At 44.3% G+C, this 26,213-nt stretch overlaps 1 protein-coding gene across 1 annotated transcript in view; it reads left to right on the forward strand.

Moving 5' to 3' along the window:
* Positions 1 to 26,213, forward strand: part of SFXN1 (sideroflexin 1) — a 240,733-nt gene that overhangs the window by 93,442 nt on the left and 121,078 nt on the right. The window contains exon 3 of the mRNA XM_069652426.1: positions 25,332 to 25,502. Coding sequence (XP_069508527.1) covers positions 25,332 to 25,502 — 171 coding nt within the window. The remainder of the gene's footprint in view (positions 1 to 25,331; positions 25,503 to 26,213) is intronic.

Raw genomic sequence — 26,213 nt, forward strand, 5'->3', positions numbered from 1 at the left:
ACACCACCATGTTCTACACTGGGAAAGGGGGCGGGGGACACTCAATCCTCAGCTCTCCAAGCAAGCACAGGACTTGTGGCGCTGGGCCAGCATACAAGAGATGTTCCTTGACCCTCTCCACCTAGCGGGAGTCAAGAACACCATTGCAGACTTCCTCAGCAGGGATTTGAGCTCCTGACCAGGTGGACCGCATCTTCACCGAGTATCTGTTTGCGACGGCGGTGAACTCCAAATGCCAGAAGTTTGCTAGCAGATTCCACCAACCGAGGAGCCTGGGAAGGGTTGTTTCTGTAGACGTTTTCTCCGTTGCCTCTCCTGCTATGAGTCATCAGCACACTCGCACAGTGCAAATGCAGGATGACACTCATCGCCCCGACGTGACCGAGGAAGATTTGGTAGACAGTGATCCAAGATGACTGCCTCCCTGGAAGAGCTCACACAAAATCAAAGAGCTCCATGATGGGCAGGAATGGGTGGGATTAGCCATAGCTATTACATTGCCTAGGGGAAGGGAATGGGAGAGATTACAGCTGTGCATCCCTCCTCAAATATCTCCATTGGAAAAGCATTACAGACCCTAATTCAAAGCCCATTTTTGAAGCTCTTATGTTAATGACCATAGTTTCAGCTTTTAAGGTAGCGCTTTCAATGCCACTTAATAGCCCAAACTAAATAGCCATACAGTTCGCTTCAAAAGACTTCCTGTTTTTATCTCACCTGCTAACGTGTCCATGAGCTGCTGGAGGATTGGCATTGTTCCATGAATGTCTCTTAGCAATGGGGGTTCCCCTTTAAGGGCCAGCACAGTGCTGCTCTTGATTGGCAGGCCACCCAGGAGGTTTGGAAGCTGCCATTTCACTTGTGGAGGTGGATCAGCTTATAGGGCAGCAGTGTTATGGCCCGCTGTGTTCATAGACTGGACAGTGTTGGCTAAATGCAGTTTAGAGTGGGAAGAAAAAGCCACTGGTGGTTTGTATACTTATGACTGGTAGTTCATGCACAGTTGGACAGACCAGCAGTATGTCTGGGATGGTGCCAGATGCAGATCTCTGAAGTATTAGTGAGCCTCCCATGGACAAGGTAAGGCCACTGGGTGGATCCCTGGTAAAACTATGCAGAGTTGAGACAGTCTTTGCAGTCCTCTGTGTCTAGAGTCTGTTTACCATTGTGGTACATTGGAGGAGGAGCTTGGTTCAACAACACTGACCCCAACGTGGAGCTGAGACGTGGTGAGACCATCTCTGCAGTCTGTCTTGGTGGTCAGTGGAAGATGCCAGAAGACAGACATTTACAGAGTGTGACCGACTTCCCCTCTGCCGTTATGGACTACAAAACGACAGATGATTGCAGGAAGGGAGCTGAGTCGAACGGCAGACTAGCTTTTGGAGGGTCCTCGAGCAACACAATGAACCTAACCTGGCTATCATTGAAAGCATGGGGGAAAAATGACAATATGGCCAAGTGGCCGCCACATCCCCCATTTGTCCACTGTGGGATATATCAAGGACCTAAAGAGAAATGAAGTCCTAGAAGTTATAGAGCCCGAAACGCCATTGTCTGAAACGGGTTTAACTGCAGTTTTACATGTGAATGAAAACAAAACGCCTATATTGGACCATTTAGGAACTGTAAAACCGCATTTGTGAAGTGCAGTTGGCAAGTGCTGTTGTGGCTCTGTCCTCTTTAACCAAACTTTAGACAATGGACTAAATAGCCAAACGATGCTCTTAGAAAACATATTGCAGTGTCGAGAAGCCTAATCGCTCCAACCTCTGGAGTTGACATCTGATCAGAATTGTGAACCTCTAGAATGTCCAACTGTCCTACCTGCCAATGATTCTGTAGCTTGGATGACAGGTGTTCCATTAGTCCCTGAGGGTTCTAAACATCCGTGACTGACGTTCACCTTATAACCAACGCTCTGGGACTTGCTTTTCTACCTCTAGGGAGGTTCAAATGACAGTATCTCGTCCTGTTATTTCAGATATTGATGTCGACAAACTCACAACCTCCAGTAACACTGATTTACCATCTCCTAATAAGAGTTCTAAGGAGGCAGAAAAAAAGTAATAACAAAAGAAAAGAGGATCGTATCATATTTTCAAAGATAAATGGAATCCCACATACAAAACCATTTCTACAAGAACAAAAAATGAGCAACACTATTAAGGCTATACCGTTACGCAATCAAGAAGCATCGAAGCAGTTCTTAAAAAACATATCCAAACCCAAAAATAGGCTAGTAGATGCCAGTACCGCTATTACCAAAAAATATACAAACACTGCTAGATTAAATGACACCATCAGAAATAATAGGTGGATAACAAGCAAAAAACCATTAGATGATTTATTGGATGAAATAGAAATCCAGAAAGCACAAACTGCAGACACTAAAAGACTTGTGTTGCTAATCAAGGCGAGCAGCCAAATGCTGGCAAGAGCAATCGGTGGGACAACACATTCCTTACCCTATAACAAAGGTCTGAAATTGAAAATGTGGCGATAAATACTGCCAAAATTCTTTCCCAGTTCAAAAGGCTACTAGTACTCCATCTTTTCGAACCGCCTTATTAGTTAATCTGCCTCTGTCAAATTCTCGACCAATGCAGTTCTCAAAGACCGTCCCAGAATAAGGTTCCCACTTGCAAATACAAAATCAAACCATATGAGGTTTTTTGTGATGTTATTCACGGCCAGTCCATTCCTCCCTCGTGGCACAAGTCAACAATTGTGCCAATATTTTAAAAGGGCAGGCAGCTGTTACCGACCAATCACATTGTTAGACGTACCGGGCAAACTATTCTCTTATTGTTTGTTTGTTAAATGTGAATCCTGCGTCTGTCTCGATGGGAGTTGGTATGCTAATATTATTGGATTTGCTGCTAGAGTTCTTAACCTATGGATCACCAAGAATAATCAATTTGATCTACATCAAACTGGTTTTATACCTGGCCTGGGGATGGCTATCAAAATAACCACTTAACTGCCATGGGTATTCGCCCCCCCCTCCTCCCCAGTGCCAATGCCTTTTTTGGTGATTTCGGTATGTCGCCATTCAATCCCTTGTAACTTTTTTGTTACATGAGATATCTCAGCCAAATTTGGCCCCTTTTTCCTTCATGTAGGCGGTCGTAACGTATCGGCCCAGAATGTATTGCCCCAATCCCCAGCAAATTCAAACATTTGGCAAACAAAAACCACAATTTTCAGACATTTCACTTTGGCCACCCACCGAAACACACTGCTAACACCACATGTCCTACCTTCCCGCGTTCCCACAGGCATCCCGACAAACGGTACCTCACGTGTGTGGGTGCACCTACCTGGCCGCAAAGGGATCTTGTATTACCTCCACCCTAGGGGCAGATGGGCACACGTGCTGCCACAGGCTTGGGGGGGAGGGGGCGGGGGGGACTGCGCCTATGTTTCTGGTAGCCTCCCCCCCCCCCACCCTAAGTGGATGGGAGGCATCTCATGTATCTCTTGCTAGGGGTGGCAATCTGCCCCCAGGGAGGGATACAGGAGTTGCCCCCCATCCATTTAAGTTGGGTGGGAGGGGGCCACCCCCTTTCAAAATTCCCTGGTGGCTGGTGACCCCACCCCAAAACTTTTTGTGTTTTTTTTTTTTTTTTTTTTTTTTTTGCCCCCCTTCCCTGGGGTCGGATCACCCATATGCCCCCATAGTGATCAGCTTCCCCCCCCTCCACTTCAAAAACAAGTACCTGGTGTCTGATGGGCATTGCTGGGCGCGGATCGACCGATCTGCCCCCAGCAATGCTTCAGAAAAGGTGCCCTAGGAAAGGGAGAGTCTCCCCTTTCCAAGGACACCTCCCTTGATCTGAATGGCACAGGGGAATATGCTGATCAAAACATACAAATCAATATAGCTAAGACGAAAGTTCTGTACTGTAGACCAGACAAGCGGAAAAAGGCTAACTCTTTAAAATGGCTGCTAAATGACACCAAGCTTGATCTCATAGACCTGAATAAACATCAATTGCCATACATCAGATCAGCCATATCTCATGGAAGTACAAGCTAAAATCCGATCGGCTTCATCACAAGCTCGAATAATACAAGCAAGATTTGGTAAATTGTCGTGCGCATCCGTAATACCATTTTATTTACACAAGGTGACTGCCATTATCCTATATTGAGCAGAAAGTAAACCCTTTAGACCAGTGCAGTTTTAAACGAAAATCAATGGCTCCTATTGGAAATTTGTATTGGCTCTTCCGAAAAGCCAGCCGATGTGTATATTAAGATTTGAATAGGCCTTCTATCAGTATTCGCTATGTACACCGGGAAAGCTCTTTCATTGTATAGAGAATGTTTCATAACACTCAAATCGGCTCTTGACTAAATTATCGTACTACGTGGTCGGTTCTGATCATGATTTTCCGAGAGAATGGAGAGCTCCTGTTATTTCTGCAATGGCTGCTGCTGATATCATAAGACTTGCTAATTTCCAATCCTACTTGAGCCAAACGCAAGTTATGGCAACATGACTGGATATGTACCATAGAAATGTGTAAGAATTATATATCTTTAAAAGATAATCCTTTTGTAGAAAAGAAATTTCGAACGACTGAATCCATGAAATTACAAAAAGTGAGAATGTCTGTAGATTGAGCTGCAACCTGCAACAATGTGGAACCTTACAACACTTAATAACTAAATGTCCAGTCTTAGTGCAACAACAAAATACACTGAGACCATTTTTTTTAAAGAATTCAGGACTCTAACTGCAGAAGATCTGCGCCACAAACTCTTTCATAATAAATTAATCATGGTACAGGTTGCGATTGTGAAATTCATTGCCTTTCTAAATCTTGAATAGTTACCAAGAAATATTGATGGTTTTAATGTTTAATCTTCACTTAACAATTGTAGAAATTGTACATGCTAAGTCCTCTTCAAATGTCAGAACTTTTGAGCTTGAAGTTAATCCTTTTTAATGTTTTTATTATTCGTCTTTTCTTCCTATTTGTTTTTTCTATTTACATTGTATAGTGCTAATTTCTTTCTTGCAAATTTTTGCCTTTTGTACCATTTTTTTTTTTACATTTTTTATATTGAACAAATGTTATTGAAAGGTTGAATTTTTCAGCTATTAACAAAAAAAAAAGATTGTAAAATCGAATGAATGGGGTGGGTCATGGAAGATCACTCCCAAAGACCACGAGCTGTTGGGCATATTGGGAGAACAAGCTGGAGAATGGGCATGAGTCGCGAAAGCCACGTCACCGCCAAGATTTACTGCAAGGCCTACAAAGGGGTGTCCGGACATTTAGTCGAAAGACATTCAGTCGACGGAATTTGGTCGAAAACCAAATGGTCGAATTTTTTATTTTTATTTATATATATACATTTTTTAGGTTTTTAGTTTAGGGAAAAAAAAAGTTTTTTAGAAAATAAAAATTCGACCATTTGGTTTTCGACCAAATGTCCTGTCCATTTTTTTTTTTTCGACAATGTCTGGTAACCCTACAACGGCATGAGTAAACGAGTTGTCTAGGCTATGGACGAGATGATTGGAGGGAAGATGGAGCAGTTAGGCATGGTTCGATTTGTGGAACACTGGAGCGGAGTGGAGGAATTGTGGAGGTAGGTGGCAGAGATGTGTTCAGATAGGGAAGAATTTTGAGGCAAAGGGACGTTACAGGAGAGGTGTTCTGGCATTTAAGGAAGTGGTGGAGGCTGGGATGGACGAGATGGTGAAGTAAAGGGAGTATGGAGCTAAAGCGGTGTTAAGGAAAATTGGGGAAAGATGGAGCAGGGTTAGGGGAGTTGATGGGTGAGATGCAAATGTAGAAGAGGAGGAGGAGGTAGGGGGTGAATGTAGGTGGATTTGGATCTTTAGAAGGGGTGATGGAAGGTGCACAAAGGGATATGGCAGGGTGTGTAAAAAGGATTGGTGGAGAGTGGTGTAGCATGGTGCGAGGCACAGTTGAGACTGAAGAGTGAGAAATGAGATAGTGTGGCTGCACTTGGAGGACCTTGCTATGCTAGAAGTATAGGTGAGGGTGTAAAAAGAAGGCTGTTGGGTGAATGGTGAGGGATGGCAACTGGAGATTAGTGGTGATAAGAGTATGTGGTTGGTAGGGTAGAGAGAGAGTTCACAGGGGGTAGGGTGGGGTAGAGTAGAGGAGTAAGTGCAAAAGGAGCGCAATGATGCAGCAATGAGAGAATGATTGGGTGTCTTAGTGGGGTTGGGTTGAGGAGTGGTCCAGTATAGGGATACAGGACTTAATTGGAGCACAGGCTAAGGATTAATTGAATACAACAAAGTTGTTGTTAATTTTGTAGAGTGGTAGAAATCGGTCAATGTTTGAAGGGCACAGTGTGGTGGGTTGAGGCAAGGTTGGTTTATATGTTGGGTTAGGGAGATGGGTTGGTGAATAAGGTATTTATAGATGTGGGTGAGCGATGGAGAAAGCGGATGTGCAAGGTGGGTACAGTTGAATAGAGGATCAGTGGGGGGGGCAGAGTCTTGGAGTGGATGAGGGTTTGAGTATATAGGATTGATGAGGGTACAGTAGAGTGGGAATGTAGATTGCGAGGTCAGTATATCAGCGAGGGGTGTACGGTATTAGCTGCATACCCCTAACTGCAAAAATGAAAAATACTGAAAATAAAGAAGTAAACCTAATTTGAACACGGGTTTACTAGAAATGAAGAAAGAAAAACAAACTGACTTTAACCTTTTAAAAAAACGCAACCAGAATTGATTGGAACAAGAAAGAAAACACTTCTGGCCTGGAGCAGTATATTCTAGACCAGCTGAGGCTGGTTGAACAGGTGGTTTGGGTCACAGTGGTATATTACCCCTCCACTTCCCCAATCATTAATTTTTTTTTTTCCCCTGAATTCCAGCACTTATTTTTCAGTGAGTTATTTTTTTACAGTTGAACCGCAAGTAGTTCAATGGTGTGTGGTGGTATACAATTTCTGAAATGAACTGTATATATATATTTTTTTTTGTTGCAGAAACATTGACATTTTTATGACAATTTCAAAAAGACAGTTATTTTCTATATTTTATATATGGCATTTCCCTTTGCCATAAGAACATTAAATGTATTCTGTAAAAGAGGGTTTTCTCAAAAAATTATTGGTATATCTGAGGGGACATTTCCTCAGCAAAGGGAATCTACTTGAATTTTTTGAGGGTTACACAATTTGCAAATTTAAATGCTAGTCCTCACTGCCGTTATTGCATACATAAAAACTGTACAATCGAGGAAAATTTAGTGCGTTATCATTATAATGGACCCATCGTCAAACAATGAACTAACTGGCTTCCGTTAAATGCTTATTAGTAAATGTATTTGGGAAGTAAAGCATAAACAAGGTGTTAATTCTAAACATTCAAGGACACTGTGCTATTGCTTGTCTGGACAGCCTTAAACATATCGTTAAGGGCAATGCGACTATTCTGGGAGATACAGTGCTTACACATGTGTACTGGCTGTGCCATTCATTATGTTTTATCATGGAAAAGCAAGATTAAGTGTACAGCAAAGAAGCACAGTAGTGTTAATTCCGTAACCAACGTAAGCTTCAAATGTAATAGTAATCCATTTTAATTTCCAGCAAATCTGACAAGAAGGCCTCACTCGAACGAAGAGCAACGGGATATAAACTGTGGCCTGGTAGTTATCATGGTCCCAGAGCATCCATTTTAAAATACTGCTAAATTCGACAGACCATCTCACAATGTTCAAGCTGGGCAGCTCATGGTGGGTGGGAAGTGAAAATTGGTCCTTGAGAGAAACTGTAAAACCTCCCGCCCCGAGTTTTTGTATTTTATCCGTAACCTTACGTCAAGGGGGAGATGTTTCTCGAAGAGTAGGTGAACTGTGAATATTTGGTTATTAGTGCCATTTAAGTGAGCTATTAAGGGGTTTACTGGGGCGGGTTGACTGAATGCTAGGGTTCAGGGGTGATGCAGCTGACTAGATGGGTAGGTGTGCCTGTGAGCTTCGGAAATTTTTGGCGATATCCCCCCTCCTGATGGCAGCCCATTGTTTGCTTATTCTTCCTAACTTAGGTAAAGTTTGAGGAGTAACCGATCAGAGGGATTGTTTGCCTTGAAGGGCAGAGTGGGACCCGGGAAGTCTGCGGACACGTCTTGGACACTTCCTCCTTCGGGCAGGGTGCTAGCGACATGGGAGGAACTGAAGATGGGGGCGGGGGAGCATGAGTGGGAATAAATGTTCACATGAGGGTGATTGTGTTACGGCAGAGAAATTGTTTTAGCTTGGAGCAACTGAGCCCTCCCTAATGTGGACCCTCTTTCGTATAGTATCTGAGACCCGTTAGCCGTGCCAAACCAAATAGGAGAAGGACCAAAACCTCTGTAGTGGGCTTTACGAACAGTCGACAGTAGCAGAACCAGCAGTTTAGAGCATTGTGAACCACTCTTACTAGTACAAAGTCAAAGAGGACAACATAAGCAGACTGGAGGTGAGAGCACAGGAGCAGTCCCACTTTTGTGAGGTTTTTCCAGAGACCTACAGCTTGTGTATTTCTTTTTCTGTCTTTGCTGAGTGTAGCACACAGTAGATGGTGGAACCAGGTCATGTGAAGTAGTGTATGCGGGTTGAAGGCACACATCCAACAGTGCATGCAATATCCAATTGACCAATAATGAGGACGCCCCCCTTCTGGGGAATGAAGTTCTGAGATAAATTGCAAGTATAACAAACTTTTTTTAAGAATAATAGCGAGCAAAGAACTCTGCTCCCCGAGAGCGCTCTACCAAACAATTCACAAGCAATTTGGGTCCAAAATACCTTCAGCTATCCCTCTGCAAATACCTCCCCTCTCAAGCTCTTCGCTCCTCTATCGAGAACTCCCTCAGGGTCAGTCGTTTTTCAAAGAAACAAGCTGGGGGTAGATATCTGTCTTCGGCTGGGGCCTCCCTCTGGAACATCCTCCCTGCCACTCTAAAACTTGAGGAGAACCATCTCTGGTTCCGGAAGCACCTCAAGACCGTACTCTTTTCTTCTGCCTTTGCTCCCCCACTCCTTTGCTGCCCCACTCCCTTGCTGATCTGTTCTCTCTTGGAACCGTGCACCTGGCCACACTCTGTCCTCCAGGCCCAGTTACCTACTCACCCTGCCACCCTGCCACACTGCCTCCGGGCCCCCCTTGCACTGGGGTCTGTATCTGTACCCATACAGCACCCCCTTTTTTCTTCCTGCACTTATCAGACCTACCCTGTCGGCTGCCTTAAACCTACCACTTCCAAATTGCTGGCTGCACTACCACTGTTTATTGCCTTTATTTATTGATTTATTATTCATCTGTTTCTCCTTTGCTTCACACTTTCCACTTCTCCCCCCATCCATGCACTTTTCCCCTCCCCTCTGCCATGCACTTGCACGTTCTCAATGTCACTGGGCCTAGTAAGATCGCTGTTTTGTTCTCCCCTTTTCCCCTTCCCTCTCTTGTCGCTCTATGAAACACTTGTGTACGAGCGCAATAGAAATAAAATATCAATATCAGCACATAATGTGCAAAATGCATCATTAGTGATGTAAGGCTATAGGTACAAAATTTGAGAATACAAATGGTGAAATGGAATGATACATGATGCTTCTATAAGGGCTGACCAGATTGGATTGGCTGCTGCTCGGGTGTCGTTCCAGTGGCACGTGTGTCAGCTGGGCTCATCTTAGCGGTGAAGGTCTGGGTACAACAGGACACATTTCTATGTAACTAAACTAAACAGGAAATGATAATGAAAGAGTAATGGCACACCTAAAAATCTTACATGATTAGGGGTGCTTGGGTCACATGAGCTAGTTCATCGGCATTCTAACCCTTTCCCTCCACAATGCTTTTGATACAGCATGCCCCACACCCAGGTGTCTGCCGCAAGGTTTGATCTCCCATCTGTCTTACTGATACTTGCACGCTTGTGTTGATTTGAGGAAATATACTGCTGTGCAGGATTAGAATTTCACTGGGGGTTCTGGTGTGGTCAAGGTGAGGCCAGGTCAGATGGGTATCTGTATGACAAGGAGGGTCGGTGTTAGTTGGCTTTGGTCTGGCTGGGTGGGGGTCGATGGGGCACAGGCAGTTTAGTGGAGATGGATGAGCCCTAGTGCAGAGGCCTGCTCTGGTCTCGCGCTCTGCGGAATGGACACTGTGAGGATATGATGTTATGCTGTTTGCAACAAACAAATCGCCGGACTTCCGTGGGAACAGGGCTTGAGCGGAGCTGGCAGAACAGGAGGGGGTGGTGGAGCTATGGGCTAATGTGCTGGCCCTGGGGATGGGAGAACTGCTCTTTGCAGGGGGATGATTTCTGGGCCTGGTAAAAGATGGCGTCTATCGCGGTACAAAATGGAGTCTTGGGGCACATCTATGGGTTGCGTTATGCGTGCATGTCTGTTATGACGTGCTGCAGGGCACTTAGTCAGGAATGGACCACCCCCTTTCATTACACCTAAAGTAACAAATACCCCCCACCAATTACGTCTGTATTCTTCTGCCCATTTTACTGTTCAACCCAGGCAGAAGTACTTTTTATGGGCATCCATGCTCTACAATCATTTCTCACTCTCCCCGTGTCTAGCATATTCTTCAGGAGTACAGGTCATGTAAATACAATCTCCATCCCCATCCAGATCTACCCATACCTTCTTAGAATTTTCAAGGTCTAATGGTTTCTTAATCCTTGTGTGATAATAATGGTCTACTTCACCTCCTGTATTGTAAGGCACACATGGGCAGCTGGAACTTCCTATTTTCTTGCAAACACTTCCTTCTATTGCAGTTAGAAGTTCCAGAATATATTGGTTCTGGATTGTCATTAAACAGAGAGCTTGGAAGTTCTACTTTGATGACTTTGAATCCTTACTCAGTGTCATTTGCCAGCTGGATGAGCTCCCACCTCATGATCTGGAACCATTTGGCATTTGCTCTTATCTGGATGCTGGGCACAAGTGATGCAAAAAATGTCTCTGCTGAACTAAAGAGTTTGTATTGATCTGGTATTTGTGCAAGGAGGTCAGAGGATTCTTGTGATATGTAATTTGAGTGTCTTCGCTGTAAACTACCAGGTTTTCCTCTGTGAATATTTGATAGATTGGGGCGGGGGGGTTGCTCTTCCGTTGGACGTGGTGCCCATCGTTCATTGTGATGCATCCACCCACCCCCTTTACATGCTCTTCAGGTATCCCCAACAGTGCAGAATGTAGCGTTGTCAGGGTACATTAGCCTCTCCAGTATGGCGGGAGATGCATGTATGCCTGGTTGCCACATACCCAATAAAAGTCCATTCAGGCAGCTGGGCCCTTTCGAATATCAGGACTAGCAAATGTGTTGTTACAGTGTCTGTTTGATCCCATGGGAGTCTTCCCTTCCCCCTATAAAATAGTTCATACCTGTCCTCTTGTCGGACCTTGATGGGTTTTTCGAAGGCTGTGACCCATGTGAGTTTTGAGACGTGGTTTGTCCACGTGTGGGTGCAAGTTTGATCCATCCAATTCAGTTGATGATCTGACTCCCCTCGTAATGCTTCTGCTTTGCACATGTAAGTTGACTGTAGTCTCTTGTTGACGGCGAACCTTTTGCCTTCGATTGCCAAGACCTGTTCTTTCAGACAGTCTGGACCTTTGCAGATTTGTTCGTCCAGAGGCTGGAGTTGTAATTTTACTGTGCGTGCCTGAAATTAACTCTTAATGTGACATAGTGCCAGGTGAAGGAGACATTGGGCTTCCACTACTGGGACTAAAATATTTGGTGTACCAGAGGCATGGGGGCATGGGGAATCGAGGAACACACATAGCAGCTACCATTTGTAGTTCTTTTGCCACTTGAGCTCAGGTTGGAGTACCAGTGATTAGATTGCCGGGGGGGCGGAGGTCGTTAATAGTATCTAGTCCTAGCCCATGATAGGGATTGTACCAGTGCTTATTAGCCTCTCTTATTCTCCTTCGATAATGTAAACGGGATTGCTTTTCTTTAGTGAGAACTTTACACATGTCATTAATGCTACAGGTGGTGGGGGGGGGGAAATGTCAACATTTGCATCAGTATTATTCTTCATTGCTTCTTGTTGGTGCATTTCTATGGTAATATAGTAAAGTCTTGCATTAGACAGTGGGGTTTGGGGTACATACTCGAGTTCACTAGAGGATGAGGTAGCGGAAATCTAGTGGAGTGGTAAACATAAATTCAGTTGGCTGCACAGTATTTCTCTCTTGCATTTGGCTGGCATTGTCATTATTTGTGGACCATTCAAGTAACAAGCTCAACTTGGTAACATTTTTGTGCAGCGTTGTTAGATTGTGGTATGTCTTTTTACCATATTTCCAAATTGCCCCTCACCCCTTCTTTTATATGAGAACCCCAGATAAAGGATGCCCCCAATAAGCTCCCAATATTAAAATCCTCAAAATGAACAACATAGCAAGGCAATTCAGCGTACCCTCGAAGCTATAGGAAGGCATGCTACTGTTTCTATTCCTAATGTTAACTGAGTCATCTGCATTTGCGGTTTGTTCCATCATGGCACTTAAGAGATAAATAAAAAGCTGGACAGGGTTAATTTATACGCAGATGGGACAAGTCCGAAGTACAGTAGAACTTGTGAATGAGGTAAAGTCAGCGCTAAAGATATGAGAGACAGATGGGCGTGGGGAGTACTACGCTATTCAATTTACAAACACTTGTTTTCTTTCAGTATCCATTGTTAGGGTTATTGGAAGAGAGAGAGGGGGAGATGATGGGACCGTGCAGAAAAAAGACTGTATTGAACGCGAGATGACATTATAAATATATATTCATTTTCTTCAATTATTATGCTATTATTTCCTGTTTTTATTTACTCACTTATTCCTCATTTATTTTGGGGTACTCCAATGTTTGTTTGCTCTTCATTCATTGTTTCGGGCACTACACTGTCGTGTGCCTTTCTGATCAGATGGGTGAATCCAGTAGCACAGTCCCTTGACCTCTACTGCCGAAGGCCGACAAAAGATCACCTCGTATCGGCCATGGAACCTTGGATAGTTCAATTTACGTACAAAGCTTCTTACGTACACCAATTGACCAGGCATTAGAGGCTGTACTGGCCATTCTCCTGCAGGGGTGATTGTCTGTTTCATTTTCTCTGGTGAATGGGGGTGCCATTTGTTTTGTTATGCTCCTGACAGCTCGTGTTAATTGGGTGAGCTATTCTTTGAACTCCTCTCCTAATACTGTTGCTGTTCTGTGTGCATCTGACATTCTCCGCACTGGTGACAAAGCTGTGTGCATGCGTCGGCCAGTTACTATCTCGTGAGGGGACAAATGGTGGTCCTTACTTGGTTGCGTTCAGAACTGAAACGGGCTAAAGGTAAGCAATCGACCCAATTTTCTTTAGTGAGTGACATAGTTTAGATAACATACTCTTCAGTAAGCCGTTTATTTTCTCGACCTCTTTGTTCACTTGCAGGTGGTAAATGAAGCCCATTTTGTGTTTTATTCCCAATAACAAAGTCGCTTCCTTGAATAAATCATGTACGAAGTGCGTTCCGTTGTCAGAGCATATTATATCACATATTCCCCATCGAGGAAATACTTCCCTGACAAGGAATTTTGTTGCATACTTCGCATCTGGATGGGCACATGGTCTTCCTTCTATAGACCTTGAAAAGGGGCACACGATTACAATCATCTGCATAATCAATGTGCAGTTCACGGAAGGGCCCTACAGGGCAGGGAATTGTTCCTCGCAGTGTTCTCGGAATCATTCCTGAATTGTACGTTTGGCATGTCATGCATTCTATGACCATTTTGTTAAGATGCTCCTGAAGGTTTGGGATAAACCATTCCTCCTGGAGATCAGCGGCAATGTGTTTGGATCTAGGTGCAATTGCTCAAAGGTCACGATTAGTCATTCAAAAGCATTACGACTTTGCCTGTGTTATTTTGTCTCCACAATAAATCTGTTGGCGACTGTGTGCACCCTCTTTTAATCCATAGCTCTTATTCTGTGGCGGTGCTTTCTGTTGTATCTCACTTATCTGGGCTATTGGTAAGGAACTGTAACCTTCCCCTTTGGGCATTTCCTGTTTATTTATCAGTACACATTCTGTGATAGGGGTTAGTGGTAGGTATGCTGCCTCTTTGGCGGCTGTGTCTGCTGCTGCGTTTCCTAATGATTTTTCATCATTATTGTGAGTGTGGGCTTGGCATTTCACCAGGGCTACTACAGAAGGTTCTCCATGAGCTTCGATCAATTTGTTTAGTAACTCTGCATGTTGTACTGGGTTCCCATCTGCCCACATAAATCTACTTCTCCACCTGGACAAAACAGCATGTACTGTGGTGGTCACGTAAGATGAATCGGAGTGAATTGTTACTTCACATCCTTTGTCTGCATGTAATGCTTCAATCAGAGCCACTAGTTGAGAAATGCATTGGTAATCGTTTTTCCACTAACACCTCGTACTCGCCATCTTCCAACCTTACTACTGCTGACCCGACATGTTATCTACTGTTTCTGGAGAAATGGATGCCTAACCATCTTTCGTCTAGCGCTTTTTCCCTAGCCTTTGGTATGTCCTCTCCTTCTGCCTCATATGTTGCGCAGCCGTGTTCTTTCATCGCTTGTACTTTGCATGGTTCAGTAATGAAGGTAGCTGGTTTTACTGTTTTGCAGCTCACTATGTGGACATTAGTACTGGAAATTATTATCTCATATGCTGATGCTCTTTGGGTAGTGAGTGTGGATTTGGACCTTTCATGGATGGCAAACTGGGAGCGCTCTGCATATAAAGTGACAGATGAACCCATGACAATGGTGGAGCTTTTTTCTATTGCAAGGGCTTGTACGCACACAAAATGGCCTTGCATTACTGAATCAAGGGTGCCGCTGTAATATGCCAGTGGTTTGTGGGCCAGAGATGTTTTCTGTGTTAACACTGCTGTCATTAGTGTCCCATTGGAATGTGAGAATAAATAAAATTCCCGATCATAGTCGGGGAGTTGCTAAAACTGGTGCAGTGCTTAATTCTTTGAGATTTTCAGAAGCTGTTTGCATTTCTGTTGTCCATTCTATGTGTTTTATCCTTTTGAGCCCTTCTAAGAGTGGCTTTGTATAGGCCGCCTAATCAAGTATCCAGGTTCTACAGTAATTACAAATTCTGAGGAATTTCTGCATGTCCTTCACAGTATGGGGTCTGGCTGAGGCACGCAATGCGGCTGCCCTATCGGGTATTATGCTTTTGCCATCTTTGGAAATCAGTTGGCCCAAGTACAGGACTTCAGTCAGACAATACTGTAGCCTTTTCTTGTCTACCTTGTACCCCTTGTGGGCGAGTAACTGTAGCAAAGCTATTGAGTCCCTTTGACCGCTCACTTCACTACAAACCAGTAGGTCATCTACATATTGAAGAGAACCTAACTATCTACTTTGCGGTTTATTTACCTGATCTCTGCTTGCAGAGCTCTGACCGCATTCACCTGATCTCTGCTCGCAGAGCCCGGAAAGCATACATCTGAATTCCGCGCTCAGCCCGGAAAGCTTACATCTGAATTCCGCGCTCAGCCCGGAAAGCTTACATCTGAATTCCGTGCTCAGCCCGGAAAGCTTACATCTGAATTCCGTGCTCAGCCCAGAAAGCATACATCTGGACTCGACGCTCATTGGTGTTAACCCAGCAGCACCAGCGCCTGTGAAAGAAAAGAATGAGAGAGTTGGTGACACGCTGGGCCTCAGAAGGCAACGCAGCACAGCAAGTTAATGCAGACTGTTGGCAAGTCTTACGTGGTGAATCATCTTCACGCTCTACCACCGCGCCTCTCTGACTATGCTGCAGCCCATCAGGAACTCCTGTTGGAGATGAGACGGACAGTGTGGAAGGCCCCACACCTTATTCTTGCCCATTCCTGCATTTTGGGACACACTTGAAAACACATGCTCATCAAGGAACCTTCACCTGCTCTTCTCACGAGACACTTGTTTAACCTCCCGCTGAGGAACTGCAAAGCAGAGGCAGAATACACTAACTATAGCAAGCCGGACAGCTAAAGAAGCTTGCCAGACACAAACAACATAACTTACCTGCAGATCAAGGAACTGAGTCCAGTGAAGCAACTGGGACTCTATTCATCCACGACTTGGCGCCCCTGCATCTCGTAGGGTGGAGAGCCCACCAAAACAGCCATAAAGTTGAGCTTCATACTCAGATGAAAGCACACACAGGGTTTCAGGGAAGGGAGAGGTCTTGAGACACAGAGCAGTGCACTGAACCACTCTTGTATTTGCAGATCTAACTTCCAGCGTCCTTACCCAGAGCGGGAGAATCCATTACCCGGAATAGGAACGGGCACAAAGAGGAATCCATTGCTCCTGCAGAGTACCCAGATGAGTGTGACAGATGCCTTGTTAGAGGGCCTGTATTGTTTCCTGAATCCTTACTCTGCTTCTCTGGAAAAGGGGTATTGCTTCACTGTGGGGAGTATAGCCCCCGCTTTCAGGGTTATTTTTACAGAGCTCACTTCTCTCAAAAGCCCTACATCATGTGGGTTAGTGGTGCATAAGTGAGGGAGCACTGGTTGCATGTCTGTGTCGTAGTAGGAACGTGGTGCACTGACAACTGCCATGAGGGGGCTTGGTACCTTTCTGTATTGCACCATCACTTCACACAGGACACTTATTTCCCCGTCCTGGCTGTCAGTGAACAGCTCCTCATCTGTTAACTCTCTTAATGGTATATTTGGATGAATGCACAGCACTGTGTGCCTGTCGCAACCTTGCGTGTATGTTCCTATGGCCACTATTCTTTTCTCAGACACTTGTACTCCTAAGTCTAGTGTCCGTATTGTGCCAGCTACTATCTCAGGTGCTGCTACAGAGCGAAACACGAAATCTGATGGTACTCGCCATTATTTTCTAGTGAGCACAGGTACTGACTTAGCCAACACTCAGATCCCATAAATAAACATGTTCGGGTTCGCAGGTTCTCCTCTCACCTTTATTTCGTTTGCTATTGCATTTACAAAGAGCATTGCTCTAATAGGACACATGCCTGGAGTAGAACTAACAATCCCTCAGTCATTGAATTATAACTTACTGGGCAAATCTCGTCCTAACATATTGACCGGTGAGCTTTCTTAATATAGTAAAGGTGTCCAAATTGTTCTCTCTCCTATTTTGACATCCAGCTCTTCTGTGAAAGGAACCGTTGCTACAGCTCAAGAGAATCCTTGTGTCCCGAGATTTTTGTCTGATAGTGGAAAAATCACCTTCACAAACCCATGATTTTTTCGCCGAGTCCTCCATAAAGATGAACTGTTTGTTCCCTATCTCTGCCCCCACCAGTGGCTCCTGGTCTGACCTTAGGCAGTGGATAGGACTGGACACGTGAGTGCTCTCTGTGGGCTGTCCTAATCTGGGTGAGCGTCTGCCCTGGGGTGAGTGTTTTTCCTGGGGCAAGAGAAAATATTGTCATTTAGCACATAAGCTCCTTGATATAGTGCCGGCCCTTGCGTTTGCAGTGGTGGCGAATGGTTTGTTATGCTGATGGGCCATTTGACTAGAGGTGTTTCACTGTGATTGAAGGGCATGTGGGCGGTGTCGCAGGGTGTTATAACCTGGTATGGGTCTGCTATTTGTCTCATCGTCTTGTTCCTAATTTCCTTGGGGAAGGCCGGATGGGCTGGCCGGGTGTGCCTGTATTGTAGTTGATTGCTGTATCCCTGGTTGTACTGATAATTGCCCCCTGGCCTGCTGCAGCATTCCCTTGCAAAATGTCCCCACCTCCCGCACGACCAACATTTTCCAGGCCCACCCTCCTTGGTCCTTGCCCTCTGTATTCCCCTCCTTTTTGTCCTGTGAACCCACCTCGTCCTCTTGCTGGTCTTCCTTGCCATTGGGGTCTCATGTACTGTTGTTCCCCCCCTCCCCACTGCTCCTGCCCGTTGTCTGCCCACATTGCAGCCATTCTAGCCTGCACAGCCACTGAGGTACCTCCCTGCAACCTTCACCAGTTTACTTTGTCCTAGTTTTGCTTTGTCGGCTAATCTCCTCTGTGCAATTTCTTTCTCCCTTTCTCTGATCCTCCTACAATGATGTATTATGATGCTCTGTATTTCATGCCATCACTTGGCTTCTATCCCAGCTATTTTATCAAACTTGTGTCCTAACGTTATTAAATGGTGCTCCGTCGTGTGTTTCAATTGCTATGGTCACCCCTGGCAACCCCGCCCGTGGAAACTAGAAGGCTTTTAATATCCCCGATAGCCAAGGGCACACCCGCAGTATTCTTTTTCAAAGGCATATATCAATTTTCCCGCACCCACTGTAAGCGGGGGGAGAGATTTAAGGTTTGTTTTTGTCCATCTGTGCCTAGGCACATAATGAGATCTCCCTGCTCCCTTTTCATTTTTGATTTTGTTTTTCCTGTACTTCCCTTCATTGGTTTCTTCTTCGCCAAGGCTATCCTCCCCATTCTATTTCTGAGCCTCCTTTCCCATGTCTCACTCCTCCTGGGGGATGCCCACTGTACCTTCTGTATCTCTCCCTCTCGTACCACTCCTTCCTCTATTTGGTAAAAATGCAGTACTCCTCATCCCTTACTGGAGCTACTTTGTGGTATCCCACACTTTGTCTCCCCCTCCCTTTCCACTTGTATCGCTCGTATGGGTGCATTGTCAATCTGGAATAGAAAGGCTCCTGCCTTCCATTCACCGATGGGACCGGTGATGTTCCCCCTGTTAGTTGCCCCCCCACTCTTCGTGTTCCCTCACATACAGCCCATAATCGAGCCAGTTCTGTTGGGGCTGCATTTAACGCTACTTCTAGATTCTGTGTGCTTGCTCCTGTGTTAACTGGAGAAACTTTGGTGGATGGAGCATGTGGGGGGGGGGGTTGGGGGCTGTGCCCAGGGCGCTGGCACTAGAGGCCCCAGGTCGATATGCTAGATCTGCATACCCTTCTGCAGCCCTTGTCAGTAGGGGATATATTATTTTAGGTTCCTCTTTCCCTTTCTCTTCGATCACTTCTTTTTCCCCACTCTCCGCCACTACCTGCCCCCATTCCATCCTTTAGACTTGCTATGGGCTAACTCTTGTTCACGCTCTCTCAACACTCGCATCATTTCACCCCTCCTGGGCGTACCTCCACATGTTAAGGATTTCAATCAGGCGACAGACCTTGGTCTCGGCCTAGCATGCAGCGCATGACTGAAATGCTCATCTTTTTATTTTGATTCACTATTGAGATGGTCACCACTCTTATCACATCCCCTTTTCAAATACCTCGGGTTACAATGGACCATGAACCAGGCTGCTTGGTAAAATACAATATTTATTTTAAAATTCAAAAGAAATCATACACTTTTAATAGGCAGCAATCGCCAATGGGGTGATGATTACAATGAGAATCTGAGCAATTCATTGGGTTTAACCTTCTAGTGAAACATATACACAGCACAACAGAATCGGAGCACTTTTTGATTTAGGAAAGATAGCACCCAAGTTAGAATTTCCCCCTGCAATGTTCCCTCAACCCACAAATAATCAATATCAATTCTGAGTGGATAAACAGAAGCAGCAGGTAATGATTTTAAACCCCTTGCAATGTTATGAAATGACACTCGTAAATGGACAAATAAATAATGAAGGTGTGTGAAAAACCTTGAAGCAAATATCATTCCTCACTAAAGCAACAATGCAAAGACACTAACAATCACAAAGAATGGATTACCAAAAGCATACAGTTAAAAATGAGTGGACAATTTAAGACAGATTGCAGCAAAATGACATGTTGGAGATTTTGCAATTCCCGCCTGAAATTACCCAAACGGTTTTTAATAAAAACGGGTGAAATAAACTGATTTGGAGTGTGGTTGGGGATGGCTATACATCACAGGTACAATATGCAAGTGAAAGTAAGTCTCTACTGGTAAATTGGATGAGTTATGCAAGATCTGAAAAGGTGCGCTTTGAGTAAAATGGAGCGGTGAAAAAGGAAAGCAAGTCAGTTGTGACAAGAAGAGTTTTATTTTACACTAGAGTATTCAGGCTAGGCCACCAAAGAGGGACACAGTAAGCTCCAGGGTTGATTCGCGAGTTCAACCCTCTCAGCCCAGCGCCCAACCTTGGCGGAAACCAGTCGGATCACTCGAAACAGGACTAATGGCTTAGGATTTACACAAGACCAAATTACTAAAGAGATGGCGCTAGCACTAGAAATCAAGGGCAGGGTTGCAAGAATGATTCTGACAGTTATAAGAAGTTATCGGGATAAGGATAGGATGATTTAGAGTGGGATAAGGACCAAGATGGGCTATGGGCCTAGATGGGGTGGTGATTATACACAGTCCACTTTTAGTTTGGGTTTCGGACACTCAACGGTTCTGGTCACTACACAGCAAGGCGCCTGGCAAACAACTGGGCAGTTCTGGACACCGGATGGCACTTCTGGAGTGGCAATTCTGGTAACTGGATACTAAAGGTCAGCTGGATGGCAGGTTTGCAGCGGGCATGCAGTTAGTGGTATGCGGATGCTTCCCAAAAATACCACAGCTTTCCCCTTTGGTTATTTGGGAATTTTAGTGGGAATTTCAGAATTGGGTCCTTGCTGGGAATAGGATCAGCACTGCTTGGGTTTTGCATTGGGCCCTGGAGTAGGGTCAGCAATGTTTTGGCCTTGTAGTTCGAATCTGGATGGATTGAACAGGAATGCAGCGCAGGAATGACAGGAAGAGTGTGTGACTTGAGTCTTGTCAGGGACCCTTATTTATAATGCATAGTGACCTCATCAAAGTATGACTGGGGCAGGCTTAACTAAACACGCCTCGAACAACAAGATCGGACAAGGGTGATAGTCTTTGCCTCACTCTCAGCTGGTTGGATTTCAGGAAAATGATGTCAGATTTAAAATGTGAGTTTTACAATGTCCAAAAACCTCCCACAGTTACTTGAACTAAAACCAGGTTTTGCCAGAAACGTATATTTATACAATTGCAATCTCTTAGCAAATCAAATACCCAGGTTACATATTTTGTGCAGCACATTGCAGTCCAATCCTCCAGTCTGTGAGATCTTGTTTCGCTCTTCTACCAGTTTTTCGTGCTTTTCAATTGGATTTAATCCATGGGTGTGGATTATCATAAAGGGATGCATGTACAAAAATTTGCATTTGCAACATGGATGCTTTTCTTGTCATCCGCCATTTCTGTCCCCAAGTTGTCAGTAAATTCTACCATGCATAAAAAGAAAGCCCAAAAAATCACTTTTACACTGCAAAAATTCTACATTTTTACAAAGCCTTGCTGCAGAGATACGTCTTTAAAGTTTATTTATGGAACAGTCTTTGGAAACAAATGGCAGTCCTTTGTCACTGGATCATTTTTATTTCCTTCCTTCAACTGCTACCAACTGTCATTTCCTTCAAAGCAAGGTGGGGGTTTCTCAGCTTGAGTGAAAGTTTATTTCCCCTTCACACTTACTTGCCCTGGGAGTTCCATTGTCAGTGGATTTGCCTAGACTAGATTCTTTCCAACCTAGTAATTATCATTTAGGTGTTGGTATCTGCTGAGAGTTTATGGTGTGGCTCCCTTCCATAGGGGGAAGTTTCAGGCTCTGCCATCTGGAATAACTGGTCTTTGAGAACTTGCAAATTCAGCCCATGTGTTTTTAAAATCTTTATTTTCTTATTTTGGGTCCTGAATTAAAACAAACCTGTGAAAGAACATAGCCCATGTGTGTGTTATCACAAACAACAACCCCCTTTACATTGCTCAATAAGGCACACTTTCATTCAACAATTTCCTTTCTAAACGGGCCATTATTTTTCCTTAAGTTTGCAAAGGCACATTTTTACATATGTGGTGAAAAGCTAGCATTTCTTTCTTTAAATTCGGTTTGGCAGTTCCATCAGATTCCCACACTGTCTTTGCAGCCAAAGTCATGTTCTTGAAAGCAGGAGTTTTGTCTGAAGCACAGATATATTGAAACTGACCTGGCTCAGAGTTACTCTCGTTGAACTGCTGAGCTTTGGATACATTTGGAAAGAAATAAACGCATGTTCCCGTGCAAGTAAAAGTCGAGTTTCTTGTTGATTTCTCTGAGTTAGTTGGACAGGGACTGCCATTCAGGAATTATGCCTGGTTTTGGTGAAGCACAATGAGATATCCTGGGCATGGCGGGGCCTTTTTAATCACAGTAGTTTTAAGAAAGAACAACTGGAATTAGTGTCACAGCAGCATTTTTAAAGGGTGAACAAGTTTCATTTTGAAGGGGAATTTTGGGTTTTCAGCAAAGCAGTGCTGCCTTTTCACTTTATTCCATTTATTTTTCAGAACACACTGGCACGCTCCTTCAGTGTGTCCCCTTGTTCCATCCTGCCTGAAGTGTGCTTGGCAGGACAGTGCAGACATCTTTTGTTACTGCAAAAACACAGTTTTGAGGTCCTGGTGCGCACAGGAGCCAGCGCAGCCATTTGCTGTTTTCTACAAACAGGCAGCTTGGTGATGTGATGTGGTGAGATACTGTTGAGTGGGTCAATATATCCCGCACACATTTGTAAGAAAGGATGCAAAGATAATACACTAAAACAACCGCTATTAGTTCTCGAGCCGTCTACTTATATGGGCTCCTACTGTATTATTTCTTCACTTCTTTAACGGCACTGGTCGAGACAGTGCACTACGACGTCGTCTTTCACCCCCTTTCGGAGCTAGTTCCTGTATCTCCTGGATGCCATTTCTTTTACTCTTTAATCTCAACAAAAACCCAATGGCCATGAAAAAGAAAATGTGCTTTGTTCAAAGGAAGATAGTTACTCATACACATTCAGCCAATGCATGTTCCTCTCAGTCACACTGCTCTATATTCCCCTTTGCTTGTTAACATTGTAATTTATACTCTGCATGCCCGTGTTCTTCCGAAGAGCCTCCGTTCACGGTCTATCCACAACCTCTGGGTCTTCTTGTCGCACCCGGCTCAGGTGATCAGCAGGGTATTCGCAAAACTGGAATCCACGGAAAACCTTCTCTTTTTAGTATAAACGTTTTTGGGGACTGGTCACAGGAGAGGCCCTGGATCTCAACGCAGGTATAGGGACTCGAGGACAATCGTGCCAAAGGGGTCGCCAAGTGAAGGCACACACCCAACAATGCACGTCATAGCCAATAGACCAAATAATGAGGACGCTCCCCTTCTGGGGAATGATGCTCTGAGATAAATTGCAAGTATAGCAAACTTTATATAGGAATAATAGCCAACAAAGAACTCTGCTGCCCGAGATCGCTCTGCCAAACAATGCACAGTCAGCACATTATAAGTGCAAAATGCGTCATTAGTGATGTAAGGCTATAGGTACAAAATTCTACAATACAATTGGTGAAATGGAATGATACATTATGCTTCTATAAGGGCTGACCACGTTGGATTGGCTGCTGCTCGGGTGTTGCTCTGGCGGCACGTGGGTCAGCCTAGCTCATCTCCGCGTTGAAGGTCAGGGTAAAACAAGACACCCTTCTATCTAACTAAGCTAAACAGGAACTGATAATGAAAGAGTAATTGCACGTATAAAATCTTGATGAATAGGGGTGGTTGGGTCACATGAGCTAGTTTTATAGGCATTCCAACCTTTGTCCTCCACAATGCTTTTGATACTGCATGCCCCACAGCGAGGTGTCCGCCTCAAGGTTTGATCTCCCATCTCTCTTACTGTTACTTGCACGCTTATGTTGAATTGATAAAATATACTGCTGTGCAGGATTCGAATTTCACTGCAGGTTCTGGTGTGATCGGGGTGAGGCCAGGTCAGATTGGTATCTGTATGAAAAGAAGTTGGAGGGTCAGTGTTAGTTGGCTGTGGTCTGGCTTGGGGGGCGTCGAGGGGGGGCACAGGCAGTTTAGTGGCGATGGATGGGCCCTAGTGCAGAGGCCTGCTCTCGTCTCGCGCTCTGCGGAATGGACACTGTGAGGATATGTTATGCTGGTTGCAACAAACAAATTGCCGGGCTTCTGTTGGAACAGGGCTGGAGCGGAGCTGGCAGGACAGGAGGGGGTGGTGGAGCTCTGGGCTGTCTGCATGTGCTGGGGATGGGAGAACTGCTCTTTGCAGGGGGATGATTTCTGGGCCTAGTAAAAGATGGCGTGTAACGCGGTACAAGATGGAGCACATCCATGGTTGTGTGATGCGTGCATGTGTCTGTGTTATGTCGCGCTGCAGGGCACTTCTACATGGTATATTAGCTTGGGGATAGTTTGGGGCTTGGGTGGGTGCAGAAATGGACCACCCCCTTCCCAACAGGGTTGCCATAAAAACGCGAAAGTGTAACCAATCAAAATGTTTGATCCACTGCTTGCTAACTTCTGGGTAGGATTCGTTTGAAGGTTTTTGTATCAAATTGTCACCCCTTCTGTAATGGTCCTGTCCATGCTTCCCAGTGTTATACGGACCAAACTGCTAGGCCGTGTCCCCCCATCCCAGAACTGTGCACAAGCAGATCTGTTGTGGCCTTGCTGATTAACAAACGCAGAGTGGTGTTTAATGGTACACATTCTCGGACTAAGAATTGAAAAAGGAACACCAAGGATGCAGACCATGCAAGGTTTCTTTAAAGCGTAATACATGGAGTGAATAGACTGCAGTCCTTTTTAAATGGAGCCAAAATCTATTTTCAATTATTGGTTGCCATTTTATTTTTAAACAGAGTGACCATTTATTTGATAAGTACATGCAACTTTCCTATGTTTCTGCTAAAAAGGACATTCTATAATAGTGGGAATTACCCTATGAGAAAAATGGAGCATGCAGGCGATTGTGGTGGGGGAAGGGGTAGAACTACTTTGTCCATTGTGCTTTTTCTTACCACATTCTAGCATTGTTCTTGGTCCAGGTAATATGGACATGTGCTTTTTCTTACCACATTCTAGCATTGTTCTTGGTCCAGGTAATATGGAGAAAAATAAGTTTTCAGTGTACAGGTAGATCTAGTAATCTGTGTCTGATTACTTCTCTTTCATTCCTAAAATGAAGAGAGGCACTTTCCTGTCCCTCCATCATGCCACCAGGAGTAATTGTTCTAAGGTGTTGGCAATCTAAGACCCACTTGGATAGAGGTGGCCTGAGCATTCCGCATCCAGATGGAGATCAGGGTTCAAACATTGAAACAGTATTCACAAAATGGTGCCTGCCGGAGGTGGGAAGGCAGGGGGGCGTCGGTAATCAAGTCACCCTCTTCAGACTAAATATTCTCCTGCCTTTGACCAAAATGCTCTTGCCTCTGATTGGACATCATGCTGGGCATTACGTGTAGTGTTGTGTTAATGTGCATATTATTGACAAATCATTATTTGTTTGATCCTAGACAAGGGATTGTGACTCCTGGTCTAACAGAAGATGAACTGTGGCGAGCCAAATATGTTTACGATTCAGCATTTCACCCAGACACTGGTGAGAAGATGGTTCTTATTGGCCGCATGTCTGCTCAGGTACCCATGAACATGACAATCACTGGATTCATGATGACCTTCTACAAGTAAGAAATGAACGCTTTCTTCTAGCACATGCTTAACTTTTAAAGAAGTGTTAAACAATATGTCTGTTGTATGCAGAAGTGTATTGGTATCAAATCTCCCAAGACAAATTTCTCAGCTTTTTCCATTGTTTTGAACTTCCAAAATCTCCCCGATTGGGTTTTCTTGCAAGTACGCATAATGTAAGGGGAGCGGTTTTAGATTTTTGGTTTAAAATATATATATATATATATATATATATATATATATATATATATATATATATATATATATATATATATATATATATATATATATACACACCACCTCTTGCTGATTTGTTGTGTGTGTAAACTAGTCCCTGTTCCAAATTGTAAAACTGGTTTATCAAACCACTAAATACAAATAGTAATTATTTCTTTTGTATGGAAAGGGTAAAGATCAGGAACATATTTGTTAGTGCGATGAGTTGTAAGAATGTGTAATATAAAAAGTTGTAATGTTTAAATTTGTACTGGGGGGGGGGGGGAATCTATAGATCAGCCCAATATAATGAATTGGTCATTCTGTGGTGCTGTGTCCCTGTTTTGGTAAGGGTTTATTTCGAACATTTATATACTTTCTGGTTGAAAACACAACATCAAGCCCTCCTAAGATTAGACCACACTTGTTGCCCTCCCGCTAATCAATTGGCATTTATTGAGGGCTCTTGCGCAACTCCTTCCTTGCGTTCG

The sequence above is a fragment of the Ambystoma mexicanum genome, chromosome 3p (genome assembly GCF_040938575.1).
Source record: "Ambystoma mexicanum isolate Mex_15411 chromosome 3p, UKY_AmexF1_1, whole genome shotgun sequence".
Classification (NCBI taxonomy): Eukaryota; Metazoa; Chordata; class Amphibia; order Caudata; family Ambystomatidae; genus Ambystoma; species Ambystoma mexicanum.